Genomic DNA, 14,679 nt, shown 5'->3' with positions numbered 1-14,679 from the left:
AGTGTGTTTAATACTGTATCATATAAAAATGCCATATTTTAAAGCTCTTTTTCCTTTTTGAACATGTCACATTATAGATGTTCCCAGAGAACAATCTATCTTTAAAGAGTGTGAAAAATGATATCCTACACTGGTTATATTTATATCTTAGAGAAAAGTCTGAAAAAAAAGCAATAAAATGATGGATTTTAAGCTTCCATTCTGTTAAAGTAAAAACCTTACTCACTGTGTCAGCTACCTTAAAAAAATTTTTTTAAGAGATAGAACACGAGATGCAAGCTTTTGGCTTCTATTTTCCCCATATAAGCTGATGACATCTTCAGTTCCGGAGGAGCCTTCAAAAATGTGGATTCTGATATATGTTGGCAGAACTGGTGCATTCCTAGAATAAATTTTCTGTGCTCAGCTTTTCTTACCCAAATTTATCCATAGGTCCGGTGACCACCAAACTACCAACCAAAAAACCTGCACGCCATGAAACAGGCTGAAAAGAACTCAGGACACGATGGAAGGTCTGTGTGTATTACAGTGTGACGCTGGTACATTACATTCATGGCCAGGATCACATTTCTAAATCAATTTTTGACTGCTGTAATACCATAATTATTACTGATATATATTTGTGAAATTTAAAATAGAGGAGATCGGATTTATGGAGAAAACATTTGCACACAAACAAAAGAAAAACTTCAAAATTTTTTCTCCCAGGGCGGGGCGGGGGTATAGTGCCTGCCTGGCAAATGTGAGGTCGAGAGTTCAATCTCCGGTACCAAATCAAACAAAACAAAAATACTTTCTCCTCTCTTTCAGGCAAGTTTCAGCTCTACAAATCTAAATGTTCTTGTCTTTGAAATATACCAGTGTTGTTCTGCTCAGCTGTCAACCCTTTGTCCAAGGAAGACTGTGTCTCTTTTCCTCAAATTAATGAGGTTTCCAAGTCCGTGGACGAACTTTAACCTGGCCACCAACGCTGTGAAAGTGGGTTTGGTGTGGAAAAGACATGGGAAAGGAAAAATTCTGTAAAACACACACCTATACTTGGAAACACAAAATTAAACAGAAAAAAATAAACCACCCGGATCTAACATCATCAAGATCTCAGAAAAACAATATAGGCACAAAAATTAGGCACAGTGATCGAGTCAGAACTGCGGTTGAGATTTCCGCGCCGCGGTGACCGAAGGCAGACGTCCGGCGGGGCTCCAGGGTACCCCACCGCTCCTATGATCACGGCCCCGCCCCCTCCGCGGGCCCCCGCGCGCCAGCCAATCCGCTCGCGCCCATCCCCTTCCCATCGGACGCCCCGCCCCCGCGCCCGGGGTGTTGGGCCCCCGCGGCGTGACGCGAGCACGGCAGCTCCGCCCCCTGCGTCTCTGGCCTGGCTGGCCCTGGGGGGGATGGTTCCATCATGGCGTCAATGCAGGTGAGAGGAGTTTGCAGCATCTGGGCGGGTGCGGGAGCCGCCGAGAGACTGCTGGCGTTTGGGTGGGGATGGTGTCTGGAGCTCCTGGCCAGCCGAGCGGACTCTGAGGTGGATCCAGTGGCCGGTCTAGGTCTTCTCCATGGCTCGGGGCGTCGGGGAGGGGTGAGAGGCAGCGAGAAGGGCGCGGGGGGGGGGGTGGCGGCACGTCTGGCTGGGTCGAAGCGGGCACCAGTCGGCCGGGAAGTTGGGGTGTAAGGAGGGTTTAGGGGAAGAAAGGGCGAAGTTTGGCTTTGGCTTCGCGGTGGTGATCTTGGAATCGCTTCCCCGTACATAGACGACCGTGCCGGCCTCCCTGCCCGCCCCTGGGATGCCCCTTCTCCTGCGCGGTGCTCGGGTCGGCGGAAACAGCTGCGCCCGTCGTTGTCGCCCAGGCAGGGGCAGCCCTGAGAGGGGCTGAGTGTGGGGTAGCGGGAAAGGCGTTCCCCGAGAAGGCGACTGGCTGCAGTCGGCTCTCGGCGATCTCTGCCCAGGCCTCCCACGCCCGGCCTCCCCCTTCGCTTAGTCCGCTTCGCTCTCTTCCCTTCGACTCTTAATCCTTTGCCTTTTAGGTACCTCTGTCAACCTGAGCACCCACGAACGTTTTCCGGCAGCTCACTTTCCCACTCACCCCGAAACTGCCCTTAGTGCACCAGCATCATTTGCCGCCTAGTGTGCAAGCTCCAGATCCCAGTCATTTAGCCCTCTTAAACCTCTCAGGATAACTCGCCCTCTAATTTATTTTTTCCTACCATGCCCCACCCTTGCGGTCGCTGAAAGGCTATATAGCACTTTGCCCTTCTTCCCCAGACCTTTGGTGAAGCCTTATTGTGACGGGAGGCGTTTGTTAACCAGTGTATCTACCTACTTGTCAATGCGTGATTTTCTGGCTAACTTAATTTACAGCCCCGCCCCCAATCCAGGGAGTTTTTTTCATGGGAAGATGACAACCACGGCTGTAGTTTTTAGAGATTGACTGCATTATCTACAGCCTGTATTTCATTCACAGATTAAACCAGCCTTATTAAAATACGTAAAAAGAAGCGGCAGAGCTCTCATTAGGAATGCCAACTAAAATGCCTTTTAGAGTTTTAATAGCACTCCCTTAAGAGATCACGTTTTTCTTAGATTTTTTGTTTGTAGAAGAATAAACACATCTTTGTCCTGTTTTTGGTTTTTCTGCACTCCAACTGTTTTTTTTTTTTTTCTTTCTCCTTTTCAGTATATTCTTCCCCTTTTGTGTAGGTTTTTTTCTCTTTGCCTCACGTTTACTTCTATACTTTAGGTTATACCGTTTCGAATCTTTTTTATCGTATTCCTTTCCTCCCTTGCTTCTTCCCCTGGCTTTTCCTGCAGAACAATAAAATTGCATGTATCATCTCTAGGTGAAGGGATGTCACGAAATGGTGCAGGGAGAAACTAGAACAATTTCAGGAAACGTTATACTACACTAGTTTCCCCAGAGATGTTAGAGAAGTTTCGTCATTTGAGGCCAACAAAGGAACTGAAATACCAGTTCCATATAGCAAATGAGTTATATGACTACTCTTAAGATTTGTATCTGTATTAAGATTAAAACATTACGTGTCATGACCAGTTTAAGATTGGTATCTGAAGGTGTAAACATTATTTAAGACTGAAGATTAAAATCCACAATACTGTTGTATTTGACAAGAGGGAGTGTTAGCCAGTTGGATTTAGACTTAAATTGTTTGGAAAAGGAAGGTCTGTTTTTAAAAGAGATACTGATAATCTTGAATTTTGCATAGTGACTCAAGCAATAGAATAAAATACTTGTCAATACAATAGTGCATTTTTTATACTACTTTAGGTAGCCTTATCAGCATTCATTCTTTATTCCCTTGTCTTCTAATTCGAGAAATGGAAAACTGGTGCTTATCTTAATTAGTTCAGCAACATAATTTGCCTCAAACTTTTTCTTTTCAAAAATACTTGAGGTTTTCTGAGATAGTGTTAAAATAGTTCAGCACAGAAAAATCAAACTTTGTGAAATACCATACTGCTTTCTGTGTTTTTATTCTGTGTCTTATATGGAATTTACTTGCTGGTCATCTTAATGATATGGGTTAATGCTTTTCAAATAACTAAATTATACATAAAGCTATAACCAAATGATTAAATGTGTTCATTGACTCAGCAAGTATTTTTGGGGTCCAATATGTCAAGCACCTAGTTAGGTGCTGGAGGCAGCAATGAACAAAAACAAGATATCTTTTGTGGATTTAATAGTCTAGTTGAGGGAGACAGATATGAACAGAATATGTTAGCTGTGTATTATTTAGACAGTGATAGTGTTAGTACTGTGGAGAAGCAGCAAGAAAGTTAGGATATCAATACTTTGAGGATTTCAGTTAGGAAAAAGTAGGCCATGGTACAGAATGCTGGTCTAGCCATGTCTTTGTCCAAAAAGCTTTTAATAGGTTATTTTATCCACATCAGGGTATTACTGTTGCTGAAGAAGTTACTTAAGCTCTAAAAGGAAATATGTTTCAAAAATATGGTATATTGTGCAAATGTAATATTTAGTAAAAATAAGTAAGTCTGTAAAGATTGATGCAATGAAATCAGGTAGACTGAATTTCCTATTGAAAAGTATACATTAAAGTTGAGATTGAAACTGTTTAATAAACTTAGTCTTTTCTTTGAGATCATGCCTCACAATAAATTTGAGGGAAAGGTTTGAGACAGGGTCTCAGTATAGTCCAGCTAACTTTGAACTCACTACATGGCCCAGGCTGGCCTCAAACTTAAAACAGTCCTCCTGCCTCAGCCACCCCACTCCTAGGATTACAGGCATACACCACTATGTCCCATTTAAAAAATATTTTCATGGTACACCAAGATGGATGAGGTTGTTGGAGATTGGAGGCACTGACCAGGCAACTCTTTGTTAAATACCAAGTAAAAGGTGCTCAATATTGTGACACAGCTGTAATTCTGCGGAAGTTCTACTGAATAATATGGCTGGAATTCTCCATGTACAGTTCAAGGTAGTGATTTTCACACTTTTGTCAGTGCTTTGAGACAGTCTTTTGTGTTTTTTTTTCCTATTGTTTCTTCTTAGAACAGAGTCACGAATCACCAAGTAAAATTATAGTTAGATTATATTTTAAGAAACTGCTTTTAACCAAGAGTCATGGCACATGTTTGTAATCCTAGTACTAAGGAGGCTCAGGCAGCAGGATTGCCATGAATTTGACGCCAGCCTGAAGTACACAGCCAGACTCTCTAAAAAACCAAAAAGAAAATACACAAAGTAAAAAAAACAAAACAAAACAAAACAAAAAAGAAAATACCTGTTTTTAAGAGAGTAGTATGGTCATGGTGATAGTTAAAATTGGCAGGAATTAAGTCTACATTTAATTTTGGTAATTTAAGAAACCTTAAAATATTAAATGGAACAAATATATTTGGCTATTTGTTAATGTCATTTGCAGTACATTTTAGTTTTGTACTTTACGGACTCTTAATTATTAGATACAAAGTTTCCATCTCCAAATGATTCTAAACATTTTTGTAAAGAAAGCAGTATTGAGCTATTATTTTCAGTTAAATCCTAAAATTTTTTGTGTTGTCTATTTTCATTTTATAGTTTTTCTCTTTTCCAAAGCTTGTATCATGTTTTGAAGTACTTAGCTGGTGTGGCTTCCTTTATATTTTCCAATTTGCATTTAGCAGTTTCATCCAGACTTCTCTTTAAAAGTTTTAGAGTATTACTTGGTATACACTGTTTTCTGTTTAGATACATTGTGCTTACTTTAGGTCCTTAACTTATTACCCGGAACTTGCATAATCATTGATATTTGTCAACTCAGAAAACAGTGATGTAAGTGAGAAATGATCGGTTTGGTGATTTGTGAATTTTCTGCATTTGCTTCCTCTTACCTAATTGGATCTCAGACTATTGATTGTTGATTTGGCTAGCTGAAAGGATGTTGAGATTTAGTAACAGGAGATAGAATATGAGTATGTGCTTATTTTCACATGGCTTAGAAGCAGTCAGTTATTTTGGATTATTCACAGCTCTCCGTATCTCTTTACTCAGGTAAATGGATGTACTGATTGAGAGTTCTTAGTATACTATTATAGTAGTCATGTTGCCTTGATAATTAGCTATTACATGGCTATTTGTTAATGTCATTATTTTATTTTGTTTTTTTTTTTTATCGGTACCAGGGATTGAACTCACAACTGCCTGCTTGCAAGGCAGGCGCTTATGCCACTGAGCTAAATCCCCAGCCCCTATTAATGTCATTATTAAGGATCATATTGTACTGCAAAAGTTAGACAGTTGCCTTATCTTTGATGCTCAGTCTCATTGAGCACTGGGAACTTGAATTGTATCTGAGGTTTGCTGGATTCTTTAGAGATAGAGCTGTTGGATCAGGGACAGGGGGAAAGGGAAAAGGAAAACAGAATAGAATTTAGGGTATTTTGTATGAAAGGTAAAGATAAGTAGATACTAAACTACGTGTGAACACCAGAGTAAAGCTATGATAATCCTCTCACTGTGAAAACAATTGTACTTTTCTCTTAATCAGTTATAGCCTTATGATATCTCTTTTATATTTGTTCTGAGTATGTTTAGCTTTTATTTTTTTTGAAACAGGGTCCAGATGTGCAGTTCAGACTGGGCTCGAACTTACTATGTAGCTTGGGCTTGCCTCAAACTCACGGCACTCCTCCTGCCTCAGCCTCCTGAGTGCTAGGCTTATAGGTGTGTTTCACCATGCCTGGTTGTTAAGGTTTTTATTAACATTTCAAGTCTCCTCCTTTGGCCATAGACTTCTTGAAAGCAAGAAACATTTTCCTCTTGTCTTCTGCCTGTGCACATAGTAAATACAATAAACATTTGTCTCTCACTGGACACTACAAGAAACATCCCTAAGGGTCAAATTCTGTATTCATTTAATTCTGTCTCAAAGAAACCTTTTAGGCAGTTCTATAATAGTAAGATTGAATACCTAAAATAGAATAATTTAAAATTCATATTTATATATGGCAAAAAGTTCTTTTATTTTTTTGTACCAGGGATTGAACTCATGACTTCACAACTTGTCAGGCAGGTACTTCTGCTACCAAGCTGAATTCCTGGCCCCAAAAGTTCCTTTTTTTGATTTGTGTGTTTTCTTTTCTTTTCTTTTTTTTTTTTTTTGTCTTTTTCGTTTTTATTGGTACCAGGGATCTAACTCATGACTGCCTGCTTACAAGGCAGACGCTTATGCCGCTGAGCTAAATCCCCAGCCCCGATTTGTGTGTTTTCTAAACTGTGTTTTTCAAAAATTTTTGCCTGGATTCTTATTTAAGCTTTGGAAAAGGGAAAGTTAGGTAACATTTCATTCTGATAAAGACAGAAAAAGTGATTTCTGGTAATTACTTACTTGGGTAAGTGACTTAGTGACAGTAACTGAGTGGTGAAGCTGCTCTGCCATGTGTTAATGCTATGAAGTTGTAGGTGATGAACAGTTTAACAAGTTTGGCATTATAGAGAATTTGTTGGGTAATTATTTAACTTTTCACTCAAGAAACAGTTAATATAGTCTTAATAGTTCATAATGTAACATTTCTTCTCCCCGCTGCCCCAGTACTGGGGATTGAACCTAGGACCCCACTGAGATACATTTCCATTCATTTTTTTTAAATTTTGAGACAGGGTCTCACTGAGTTGCTGCTACTGGGCTGCTCCCTCTCACAGAGTGCTGGTATTACAGGTGTGCCCCCTAAGAAATAAGAACTTCTTTATGGATTGTTTGTCTTTGTTATTTGTAATTTTTACAGGCCTGAGGGATGGAATCCCAGGTCTTGCTCATTAGCTAGGGAAGTGTTCAACCAATGAGTTATACTCCCCAGCCCAGTGGATCAAATTTTAGGGAGATTATATGTGAACCAGAGTAGTGAGTACAATTACCATGGTAAATTTTTACAGTTTAAAAATAAAGTTCCAAAAGCCATGGATGCTCAAATTCCTTATGTAAAATGGCAGAGTATTTGTGTATTAACATGGACATCTTTCTGTATACTTTACCACCTGTAGGTTACTTGTAATACCTAATACCATGTAGTGCTATGTGGGTAGTTGTTATATAGTTTAGGGGATAGTGACAAGAAATCTGTACATGTTCAGTACACATGGAGTTTTTACTCTAAGGTTGGTTGAACCCATAGATACGGAACTTTCCGAGGTGGAACCCTTGTGCACTGAAGGACCTACTGTATAGTTATAAATCACAATACCTATCACACTAAGAAACTACCAGTCCTTTCTATGGCACATGTACTATTTTACATTTCTTCCACAGTGCGCAAGTTTTTTAAAGAAAAAAAATTTTTTTTGTGGAACCAGGGATCAAACTCACGACCTTGTGCTTGCCAATCAGGCGTTTATGCTGAGCTAAATCCCCAGCCCCTTTAGAGAAATTTTTAGAAAAGAAATCTAGTTGTCTTTTTATTGACTTGTAAAAGTTCTTTATATATCTAAAATACCTACCTCTTAGTAAACATGTGGTCTGCAAGTATTTTCTCCTATGGGCTGTGGTTTCACTTCCTTGATGGTGTCATTTGAAGCACAAAAATTGTTAATTTTCATGAAGTCCAATTTTACTTTATTCCTTTGTGCTGTTGGTGCCATAGTTAAGAAATCATTGACTAATCCAAGGCCATGAAGATTTACACTGGGTTTTTTCCTGAGAAAACAGTAATTTTAGCTCTTATATTTAGGTCTCTTATTTTAATTTTGGTAGGTAATATAAAGGCATATTTAACTTTCTACTATTTGCATAGCAGCATACTTTTCCTTTTGAAGTTGTATATGTCCATTCTGAGAGTCCTATCAGGTTTAATAGTGTTGTCAAAGTGGATTTAAGTTGTTTCGTGGTGGGTCAAGAGCACAGACCCTTCCTCCCCATTACTGGAGATCACAGTACCTTTCCTGTGCCAGGTAAGTGCTCTCCAACAATAGAGGACAATTTTTTTCACATGAGGATTTATCTTGTAGCCCTATTACTAAAAATGTGATTTTAATGCTGATAAACTATTAGTGAGACTATTTAGGTATTCCTATGTTAGCTTTTATTACAAGTAAAAGAGGCCTAAATACTTTAGGCTTAGAAAAACTGTACATGAGTTGCTCTTTCTAGATACTTGGAATGGTGTTTTTGTTTTTGTTTTTTTTTTTTCTTTAGTCTTTTGTTCTTTCATTAGGGCTGTTCTTGTTGTTAGTCTTCCTATTTTCCATTCTGAAATTTATACTGAACTTTTACTTCATTAAAATCTTTAGCAGTCAGATTGTTTCAGATGCAGGTTTCTGGACCTTCTGTTTCCTCGGTCTTTAGTTCAGAGTTACTATCACTGCAAATGTATAGATTCTGTTGGTAACCTTTACTTGCTAGGACTATTTTGCAGCTCTGTTTAGTCACTTTTTATATTGAGTTTACATTTTAAATTCTGCGCAGTTTTGAAACAGTAACTCCTCATCTTCATGGTTCCTAGTTTTTTATTTTTGAAAGTAGTTGGCTATTCTAGCACTCTAGGGACTGTGGATGGTGACTTTGAGGCTAGCCAGGACTACAGAGCAAGTTCAGAGATGACTTACACTAGATAATAAAACCTTGACTCAGAAAAACATATAAAAAATGGCAAGTTATTTAGTTAGCCTTTTGTCCTTTCTTTCTGAATTCCAAGCTTATTCAGTATCTCCCATGGTTCTTTATACTTGACATGAATTCACAGAATAGCCTCACTCCTCACAACTAAAGCACATCATTTTCTTACCTTGTAAGCTCTCACAGCACATTTAACCCCTCTTAAAAGTTTTTACATTTTTGTTCTGTAGTTATTATAAAGATGCTTTGTCTTTATTAGATTTTTAATTCAAAGAGAACAGTGCTCTACTTACTAGGAGTAATAAGCACATATTTTGTGAGTAAAATAGAACAGAAATTTGGGTAAATATTCAGAGTAGGTCAGAAGTGGTGTGAAAAAATTTGATTGCATTTATGACTGTCTTTTGCTTCTACCCTGGCCCAGTTAGAAACCCTAAATAATTGGATTGAATAGGAATATTTTAAAATTGGTGTAGTTTCTGTTAATTGTATCTATCTGTGTCAACTGCATTTAATATTTGATTGGTAGTTCTTTCACTTAGTGTAATTATTTCACTTTACAATAGCTCATAGTACTAAGTCTAGTTTGATTGACACAAAGATTATGTGGTTGGTTTTTCCCTGAACCCAAACATAGTCATCTCTTCATATCTGTCAGATCCCCATTTGGGAATTAAGCTAAATGTGGATTCAACATACTTTAAAAAAAAAAAAAAAGAATTGGTAGTGAATATGTGCAGACTTTCTTTTCCTTGCTATTATTTCCTGAACAATACAGTATAACAGATATTTACATAGCATTTACATTGTGTTATGTTTTATAGTGAAGTTAGAGATGATTGAAGATATGCTGGAGGATATGCATAGGTTATGTGCAAAAATTACACCATTTTATATTGCTGATATTTCTTAATACAATGAAGTTAGGTACAACTACCATTTATATTTTTATTTTAATTTAATTTAATTTTTATTTTTTGGTACTGTGGATTGAACTCAGGACCTCACGCTTGCCAGGCAGGAACTTATGCTGCTGAGCTAAACCCGTGGACCTATATTTTTATTTGTAACAAATCATATTGTTACTGTCCTCAGGTATTGTTTGTTTTTGTCTTATTGACTCTCAATTTCCAGACATTTTACATATTAAGGAATTTGTTGATTTCTGAGTTTACATGAAGTGGGAAAAAAAATGTTATGAAGTCTTTTTTTTTTTTGTAATCCAGGCTGAACTCGAACTCGCAATGATCCTACAGCCTCAGCTTCCTGAGTACTGGTATTACAGACAAATGCCTCTATACCCAGCAACTAAAGTTATTCTTTTTGAGGAGCTCAGAAACAGACTAGAGCTGTTTTTGGCAACTGAGGCCCAAGTTTATAAGCAAACATTGTTTTTAAGAAGACTTAGAAGTTTGAACCTGATCTTTGTGAAAATATTGGTCTCAATATGCAATCTTTTTCTGTGTGGGAAGGGTGCTAGGGGTTGAATCCTAGCCCTTGCACTATTTTATTTTATTTTGAAGGGAATAAAACAATAAACAATAAAATGGAGCCAAACAAAACAGGGAGAACAATATTGGATTTCAGAAACAAGACAGAAGAAAATGTCCCATCGTTGCTATACAGCATATTATCCTCTAAATAGATGTTCATACTACCAAAATTAGGCTTGCAAAGTCTGTCAAGCAATACAAGTGTTAAGGTTGTTTTTTTTTTTTTAACTTCAGTAGCTATCATCTCAGCCTGTGTTCCTCCAAATTAGCTGGTTGCTAAAGAGGTTGAGGGGCTTGGCTCTTCTTGTCTTCCAGTCCGCATACTGCCTGGCTCATGGAAGGGGTTGGCTTCTTGGTTCTCTTCCCCACTTGCCTGGCTGCCTATGGCTCACAGGAAGGGGTTAGGGCCTTGCACATTGTGGGCAAGTGTTCTACCAATGAGTACCAGTGCTCAGTAGGTTGCTGTAGGTGCCAGGGCTTAAGCATTTCACTATATTTTTTTAGGTTAAAAAAAAGATCTTTGAAGCCAGTAGTGATGACTGTAATCACAGCACTCTGCAGGCAGGCAGGTAGGTTATACATTCAAGCCCAGTCTGTTGTGCATAATGAGATTGGATCAAAACAAACAAAAAAAACCCTTTGAGCTAACCAAATAGCTCAATGGTTTAGTATTTATCTAGTATATAGAGTTGCTGGGTTTAGTCCCTAGCACTCAGAACAAAACAGCTTCTTTTTTTTTTTTTTTTATCTTTTTCGTTTTTATGGGTACCAGGGATCGAACTCACGATTGCCTGCTTGCAAGGCAGGCACTTATGCCGCTGAGCTAAATCCCCAGCCCCCAAAACAGCTTCTATAACCATTAAAAGTGATCCTTTTTTTCCTTACTTACTTAGTTAATGATTTTAACTGCAACTGAAAAATTTCAGTCTACTATTGTTTGGCAAAAGTAACAATGAATCTGTAAAATCCCAGGATAGTATAACTGAATTCACTAAGAAAAAAGATAAATCACCGTATTTGTAGTGTGTAATTGCCCAAACTGTTTTTGCATTAAAGATAAATTAACCTGGAATCATAAGGCTTGAAAGTTTTTTTAAAGTGTTGTTCCTGCAGGTGGAAATCCCCTTTACTTGTAAAAGTAGAACCGTATTTAGAAATGCACAAGATTGTATAATACTTTGTGTATGTATAAGTAAGTAAAAGGTAGCAGTGGGGGAATTTATTCTGAGTTTTCGTTTAGCACTGTTTTTAATTAAAAATGATAATTTACTCTAGATAGGACGTAAGATACTTTGTCATGGGTTGTGAACCTGTGATTTCACAGTGGTGCTTTGTTCAATTGGGTCACTAAAAGACTTTGGCTTTGTGTAAAAGCCAAAGTTTATATTTGGTTTGTGTTTTTTAGAACACATTCTACAGATTTTAGTTTTGTTTGTTTTTTGTGTTTTTGAGACAAGATCTCACTATGTCTAGCCTTAGATCACATTTTAAACCATTAAAAGTCCAAAGGGGTATAGATACCAATTTTAAATATGTGCTGTACAGGAGAGTTAAGACAATGTGGAAGATGCTAAAACTGTCAGGAGAATATGTGTGTATATATGTATATCACTTGTAAAACTACTCACAAATGTAATTGTTAGATATATGTGATTGAATTAGAACAGTATGTAGAATGACAGTAGCTTTAATCTGTGAAATCAAATAGAATAACAGATTCTGGAACTGTTGAACAAAAAGGAAGTTTAGAGATCTTTTAATCCAGAGATCATTTTTCCTTTCAGTGAAAAAAATGAGTGTAGCATTTAGATTTATGATACTCAGGATGTACTTGCTTCTCATAAAATACTCTACTAATTTGACTAAGTATTTATAATTGACACAACTCTTTGAAAGAATAGAGGTGTTCTTAAAGAAATTCTAGTACCAGTTTTGTTATCTCTCTGAGCTAGGATCTGATTGGTAGTCCAGACTTCTCTGGAACTTACTGCATGCACCAGGATGGTCTTCAACTTGATTCTTTCCTCCCTCTTGCAGAGCGCTGAAATTATAGGCATGCATTACTGTGCTTGGCAGTTTTGCTTATCTAGAGTAGATTTTTGTGTTTGTTGGAAAATACTAACCTCGGGACAATAAAAGGGACAATACAAATGTAGTACATTTATTTTTTGTGTTTGAATATAGTACATTTAAAAAATTATTAGATACTGTAAGTCATTAGATGGATGTTACTTATAGATTTAAGACTAAATCTATAAGAACAAAAGTTTTATCCTAGATTTCCTTTTACGCAAAGAACTTACAAGCTAAAAACCCTAGAAAAACTGTCTTTTGATATAAGGAAAATTGCACTTCAGTGTTTTAACTGTATGTCATGATTTAGTTAGCTGTGTTCCTTTTTGTTGGTGCTAGGAATGGAACCAAGCACTGTAACACTGAACTACATCCCTGTCCCTTTTTTATTTTTATTCTGAGATAGAGTCTTGCTAAGTTGCTAAGGTGGCCTCCAACTTGCGGTCCTCCAGCCTCAGCCTCCCAAGTACAGTAGCTAGGATTGCAGTCATGATGTATCCAGTTACTGTGACTTCCCCGTGGTTTTGTTGTTTTGAGACAGGATTTCACTATGTAGTGGAGGCTGGCCGTGAACTCACTTGTGTAGCCCAAGTAGGCATTCTCCTGTAATAGTCTCCTGGATAGTGGGATTCACCACACCCAGCTTTGATTTCCCCAACAAAGTATTTGTTGAAATATTTGGTGGTGGAGAATTTAAAGTCATGGAGAAGGAACTCACTGAAAAAAAAGTAGTAGAAATGTGGATTACTTTCGGAGTCCCTGCAGAGAAAGAGGAACCAGTAAGTATAGAAGAAACAGGGAGAGTACTGTTTGATATAGCAGAATCAAAGGGAAGAGGCCTTTGCCTGGAAGATTGCAAGCCAAAAGAAGTCAGTTCAGTAAGACCTGTAGATTTGGTAAACAAGTGGCTTCGTTGCACCTTTGAGAAGTTTGGAGAGATAAATAGAAGTTTAAGTGATTGTATCTGGAGGTGGAGTTGGTGAATGTTGACTGAGTTCGAGAATTGGACCATGAAAAGGAACTCATGGAGAGAGGTGACAAATAATTTTATTTTAAACCTAGGAGAGCCTGAGATATCCAGATAGGTTGGAGGAATGGAAGAGTGAAATTGAAGTTGTTAGAAACCAACTAATTGATTATTATGACAACATGATCCTGGATGAGTTGTTAAGATATGAGTTCCAAAAAAGAAAGATAAGAATTGGAGGGAGCAGGGGCTGGGGATTTAGCTCAGTGGCATAAGTGCCTGCCTTGTAAGCAAGCAGTCGTGAGTTCGATCCCTGGTACCGATAAAAAGGAAAAAGACAAAAAAAAAAAAAAAAAAAGGCAAAGAATTGGAGGGAGCATCCTTTGGACCTTATGAACCAGTGATTGACCATTGGAACAGTGTGTGGTTTTTTGGTTTATGTATTTTGAATTATTGGCTGAAAAATGGGGAAACAAGTTGGCAGTTTACATTTTTTGCATATTTAAAATTTTTGCTTGAGGGGAAGTTATTATTTTTTTTAATGTGTGTGTCTCATTTATTGTTTTGGATTTTTGAGATTGGGTTTTGTAGTCTAATCTAACCCTGAGCTTTCTGTAGCCTCTCTGGGCTTGAACTCATCATAATCTTCCCACTTCAGTCTTCTAATTGCTAGGATTATAGGCATGAGCTATCATGCCCATCTTGAAAAGTTTTCATTAATAAACTTTGTTCTTATTTAAAAATATTCCCCTGTAGCAAAGGAGGCAGTTACAGGCTTAGAGTATATCTTTTTGTTTCTTATAAAGTTGATTAAACTTTTAAGATAATCATTTTTTTTCTTTTCCCATTTTGCTTTTTATCTGTGAATTGTAATACCACTCTACTGTGTTTATTTATATATTTTTTTCCCAGTGCTGGTGATTCATATTTAGGACTTAGCACTTGCTAGGCTAGTGCTGTACCATTAACACCCCTAGCCTTACTTGTAACTTTAGACTTCAAATTCTTGGGCTGGGGATGTCCTAAGTTGTAGGAAAACTTCCCTAGTGGGAATGAGGCTGTGGG

At 37.8% G+C, this 14,679-nt stretch overlaps 1 protein-coding gene across 7 annotated transcripts in view; it reads left to right on the top strand.

Moving 5' to 3' along the window:
* The first annotated feature begins 1,295 nt into the window (after positions 1–1,295).
* Positions 1,296–14,679, top strand: part of Ube2w (ubiquitin conjugating enzyme E2 W) — a 170,824-nt gene continuing 157,440 nt past the window's right edge. For 6 of the 7 annotated variants that reach the window (XR_010050183.1, XR_010050184.1, XM_063257461.1 and 3 more), the window contains exon 1: positions 1,296–1,423. Coding sequence is in view for 5 of the 7 variants with exons in the window: in XM_063257461.1 (XP_063113531.1) it covers positions 1,409–1,423 (15 nt within the window). In the remaining 2 variants the exon portion in view is untranslated. The remainder of the gene's footprint in view (positions 1,424–14,679) is intronic. The other variant, XM_013144063.3, reaches the window with a different exon arrangement.

Source organism: Cavia porcellus, unplaced genomic scaffold (genome assembly GCF_034190915.1).
Source record: "Cavia porcellus strain 051 isolate PalLab524CR breed Dunkin Hartley unplaced genomic scaffold, mCavPor4.1 scaffold_10, whole genome shotgun sequence".
Taxonomy (NCBI): Eukaryota; Metazoa; Chordata; class Mammalia; order Rodentia; family Caviidae; genus Cavia; species Cavia porcellus.
This window is presented reverse-complemented; position numbering and strand designations above follow the sequence as displayed.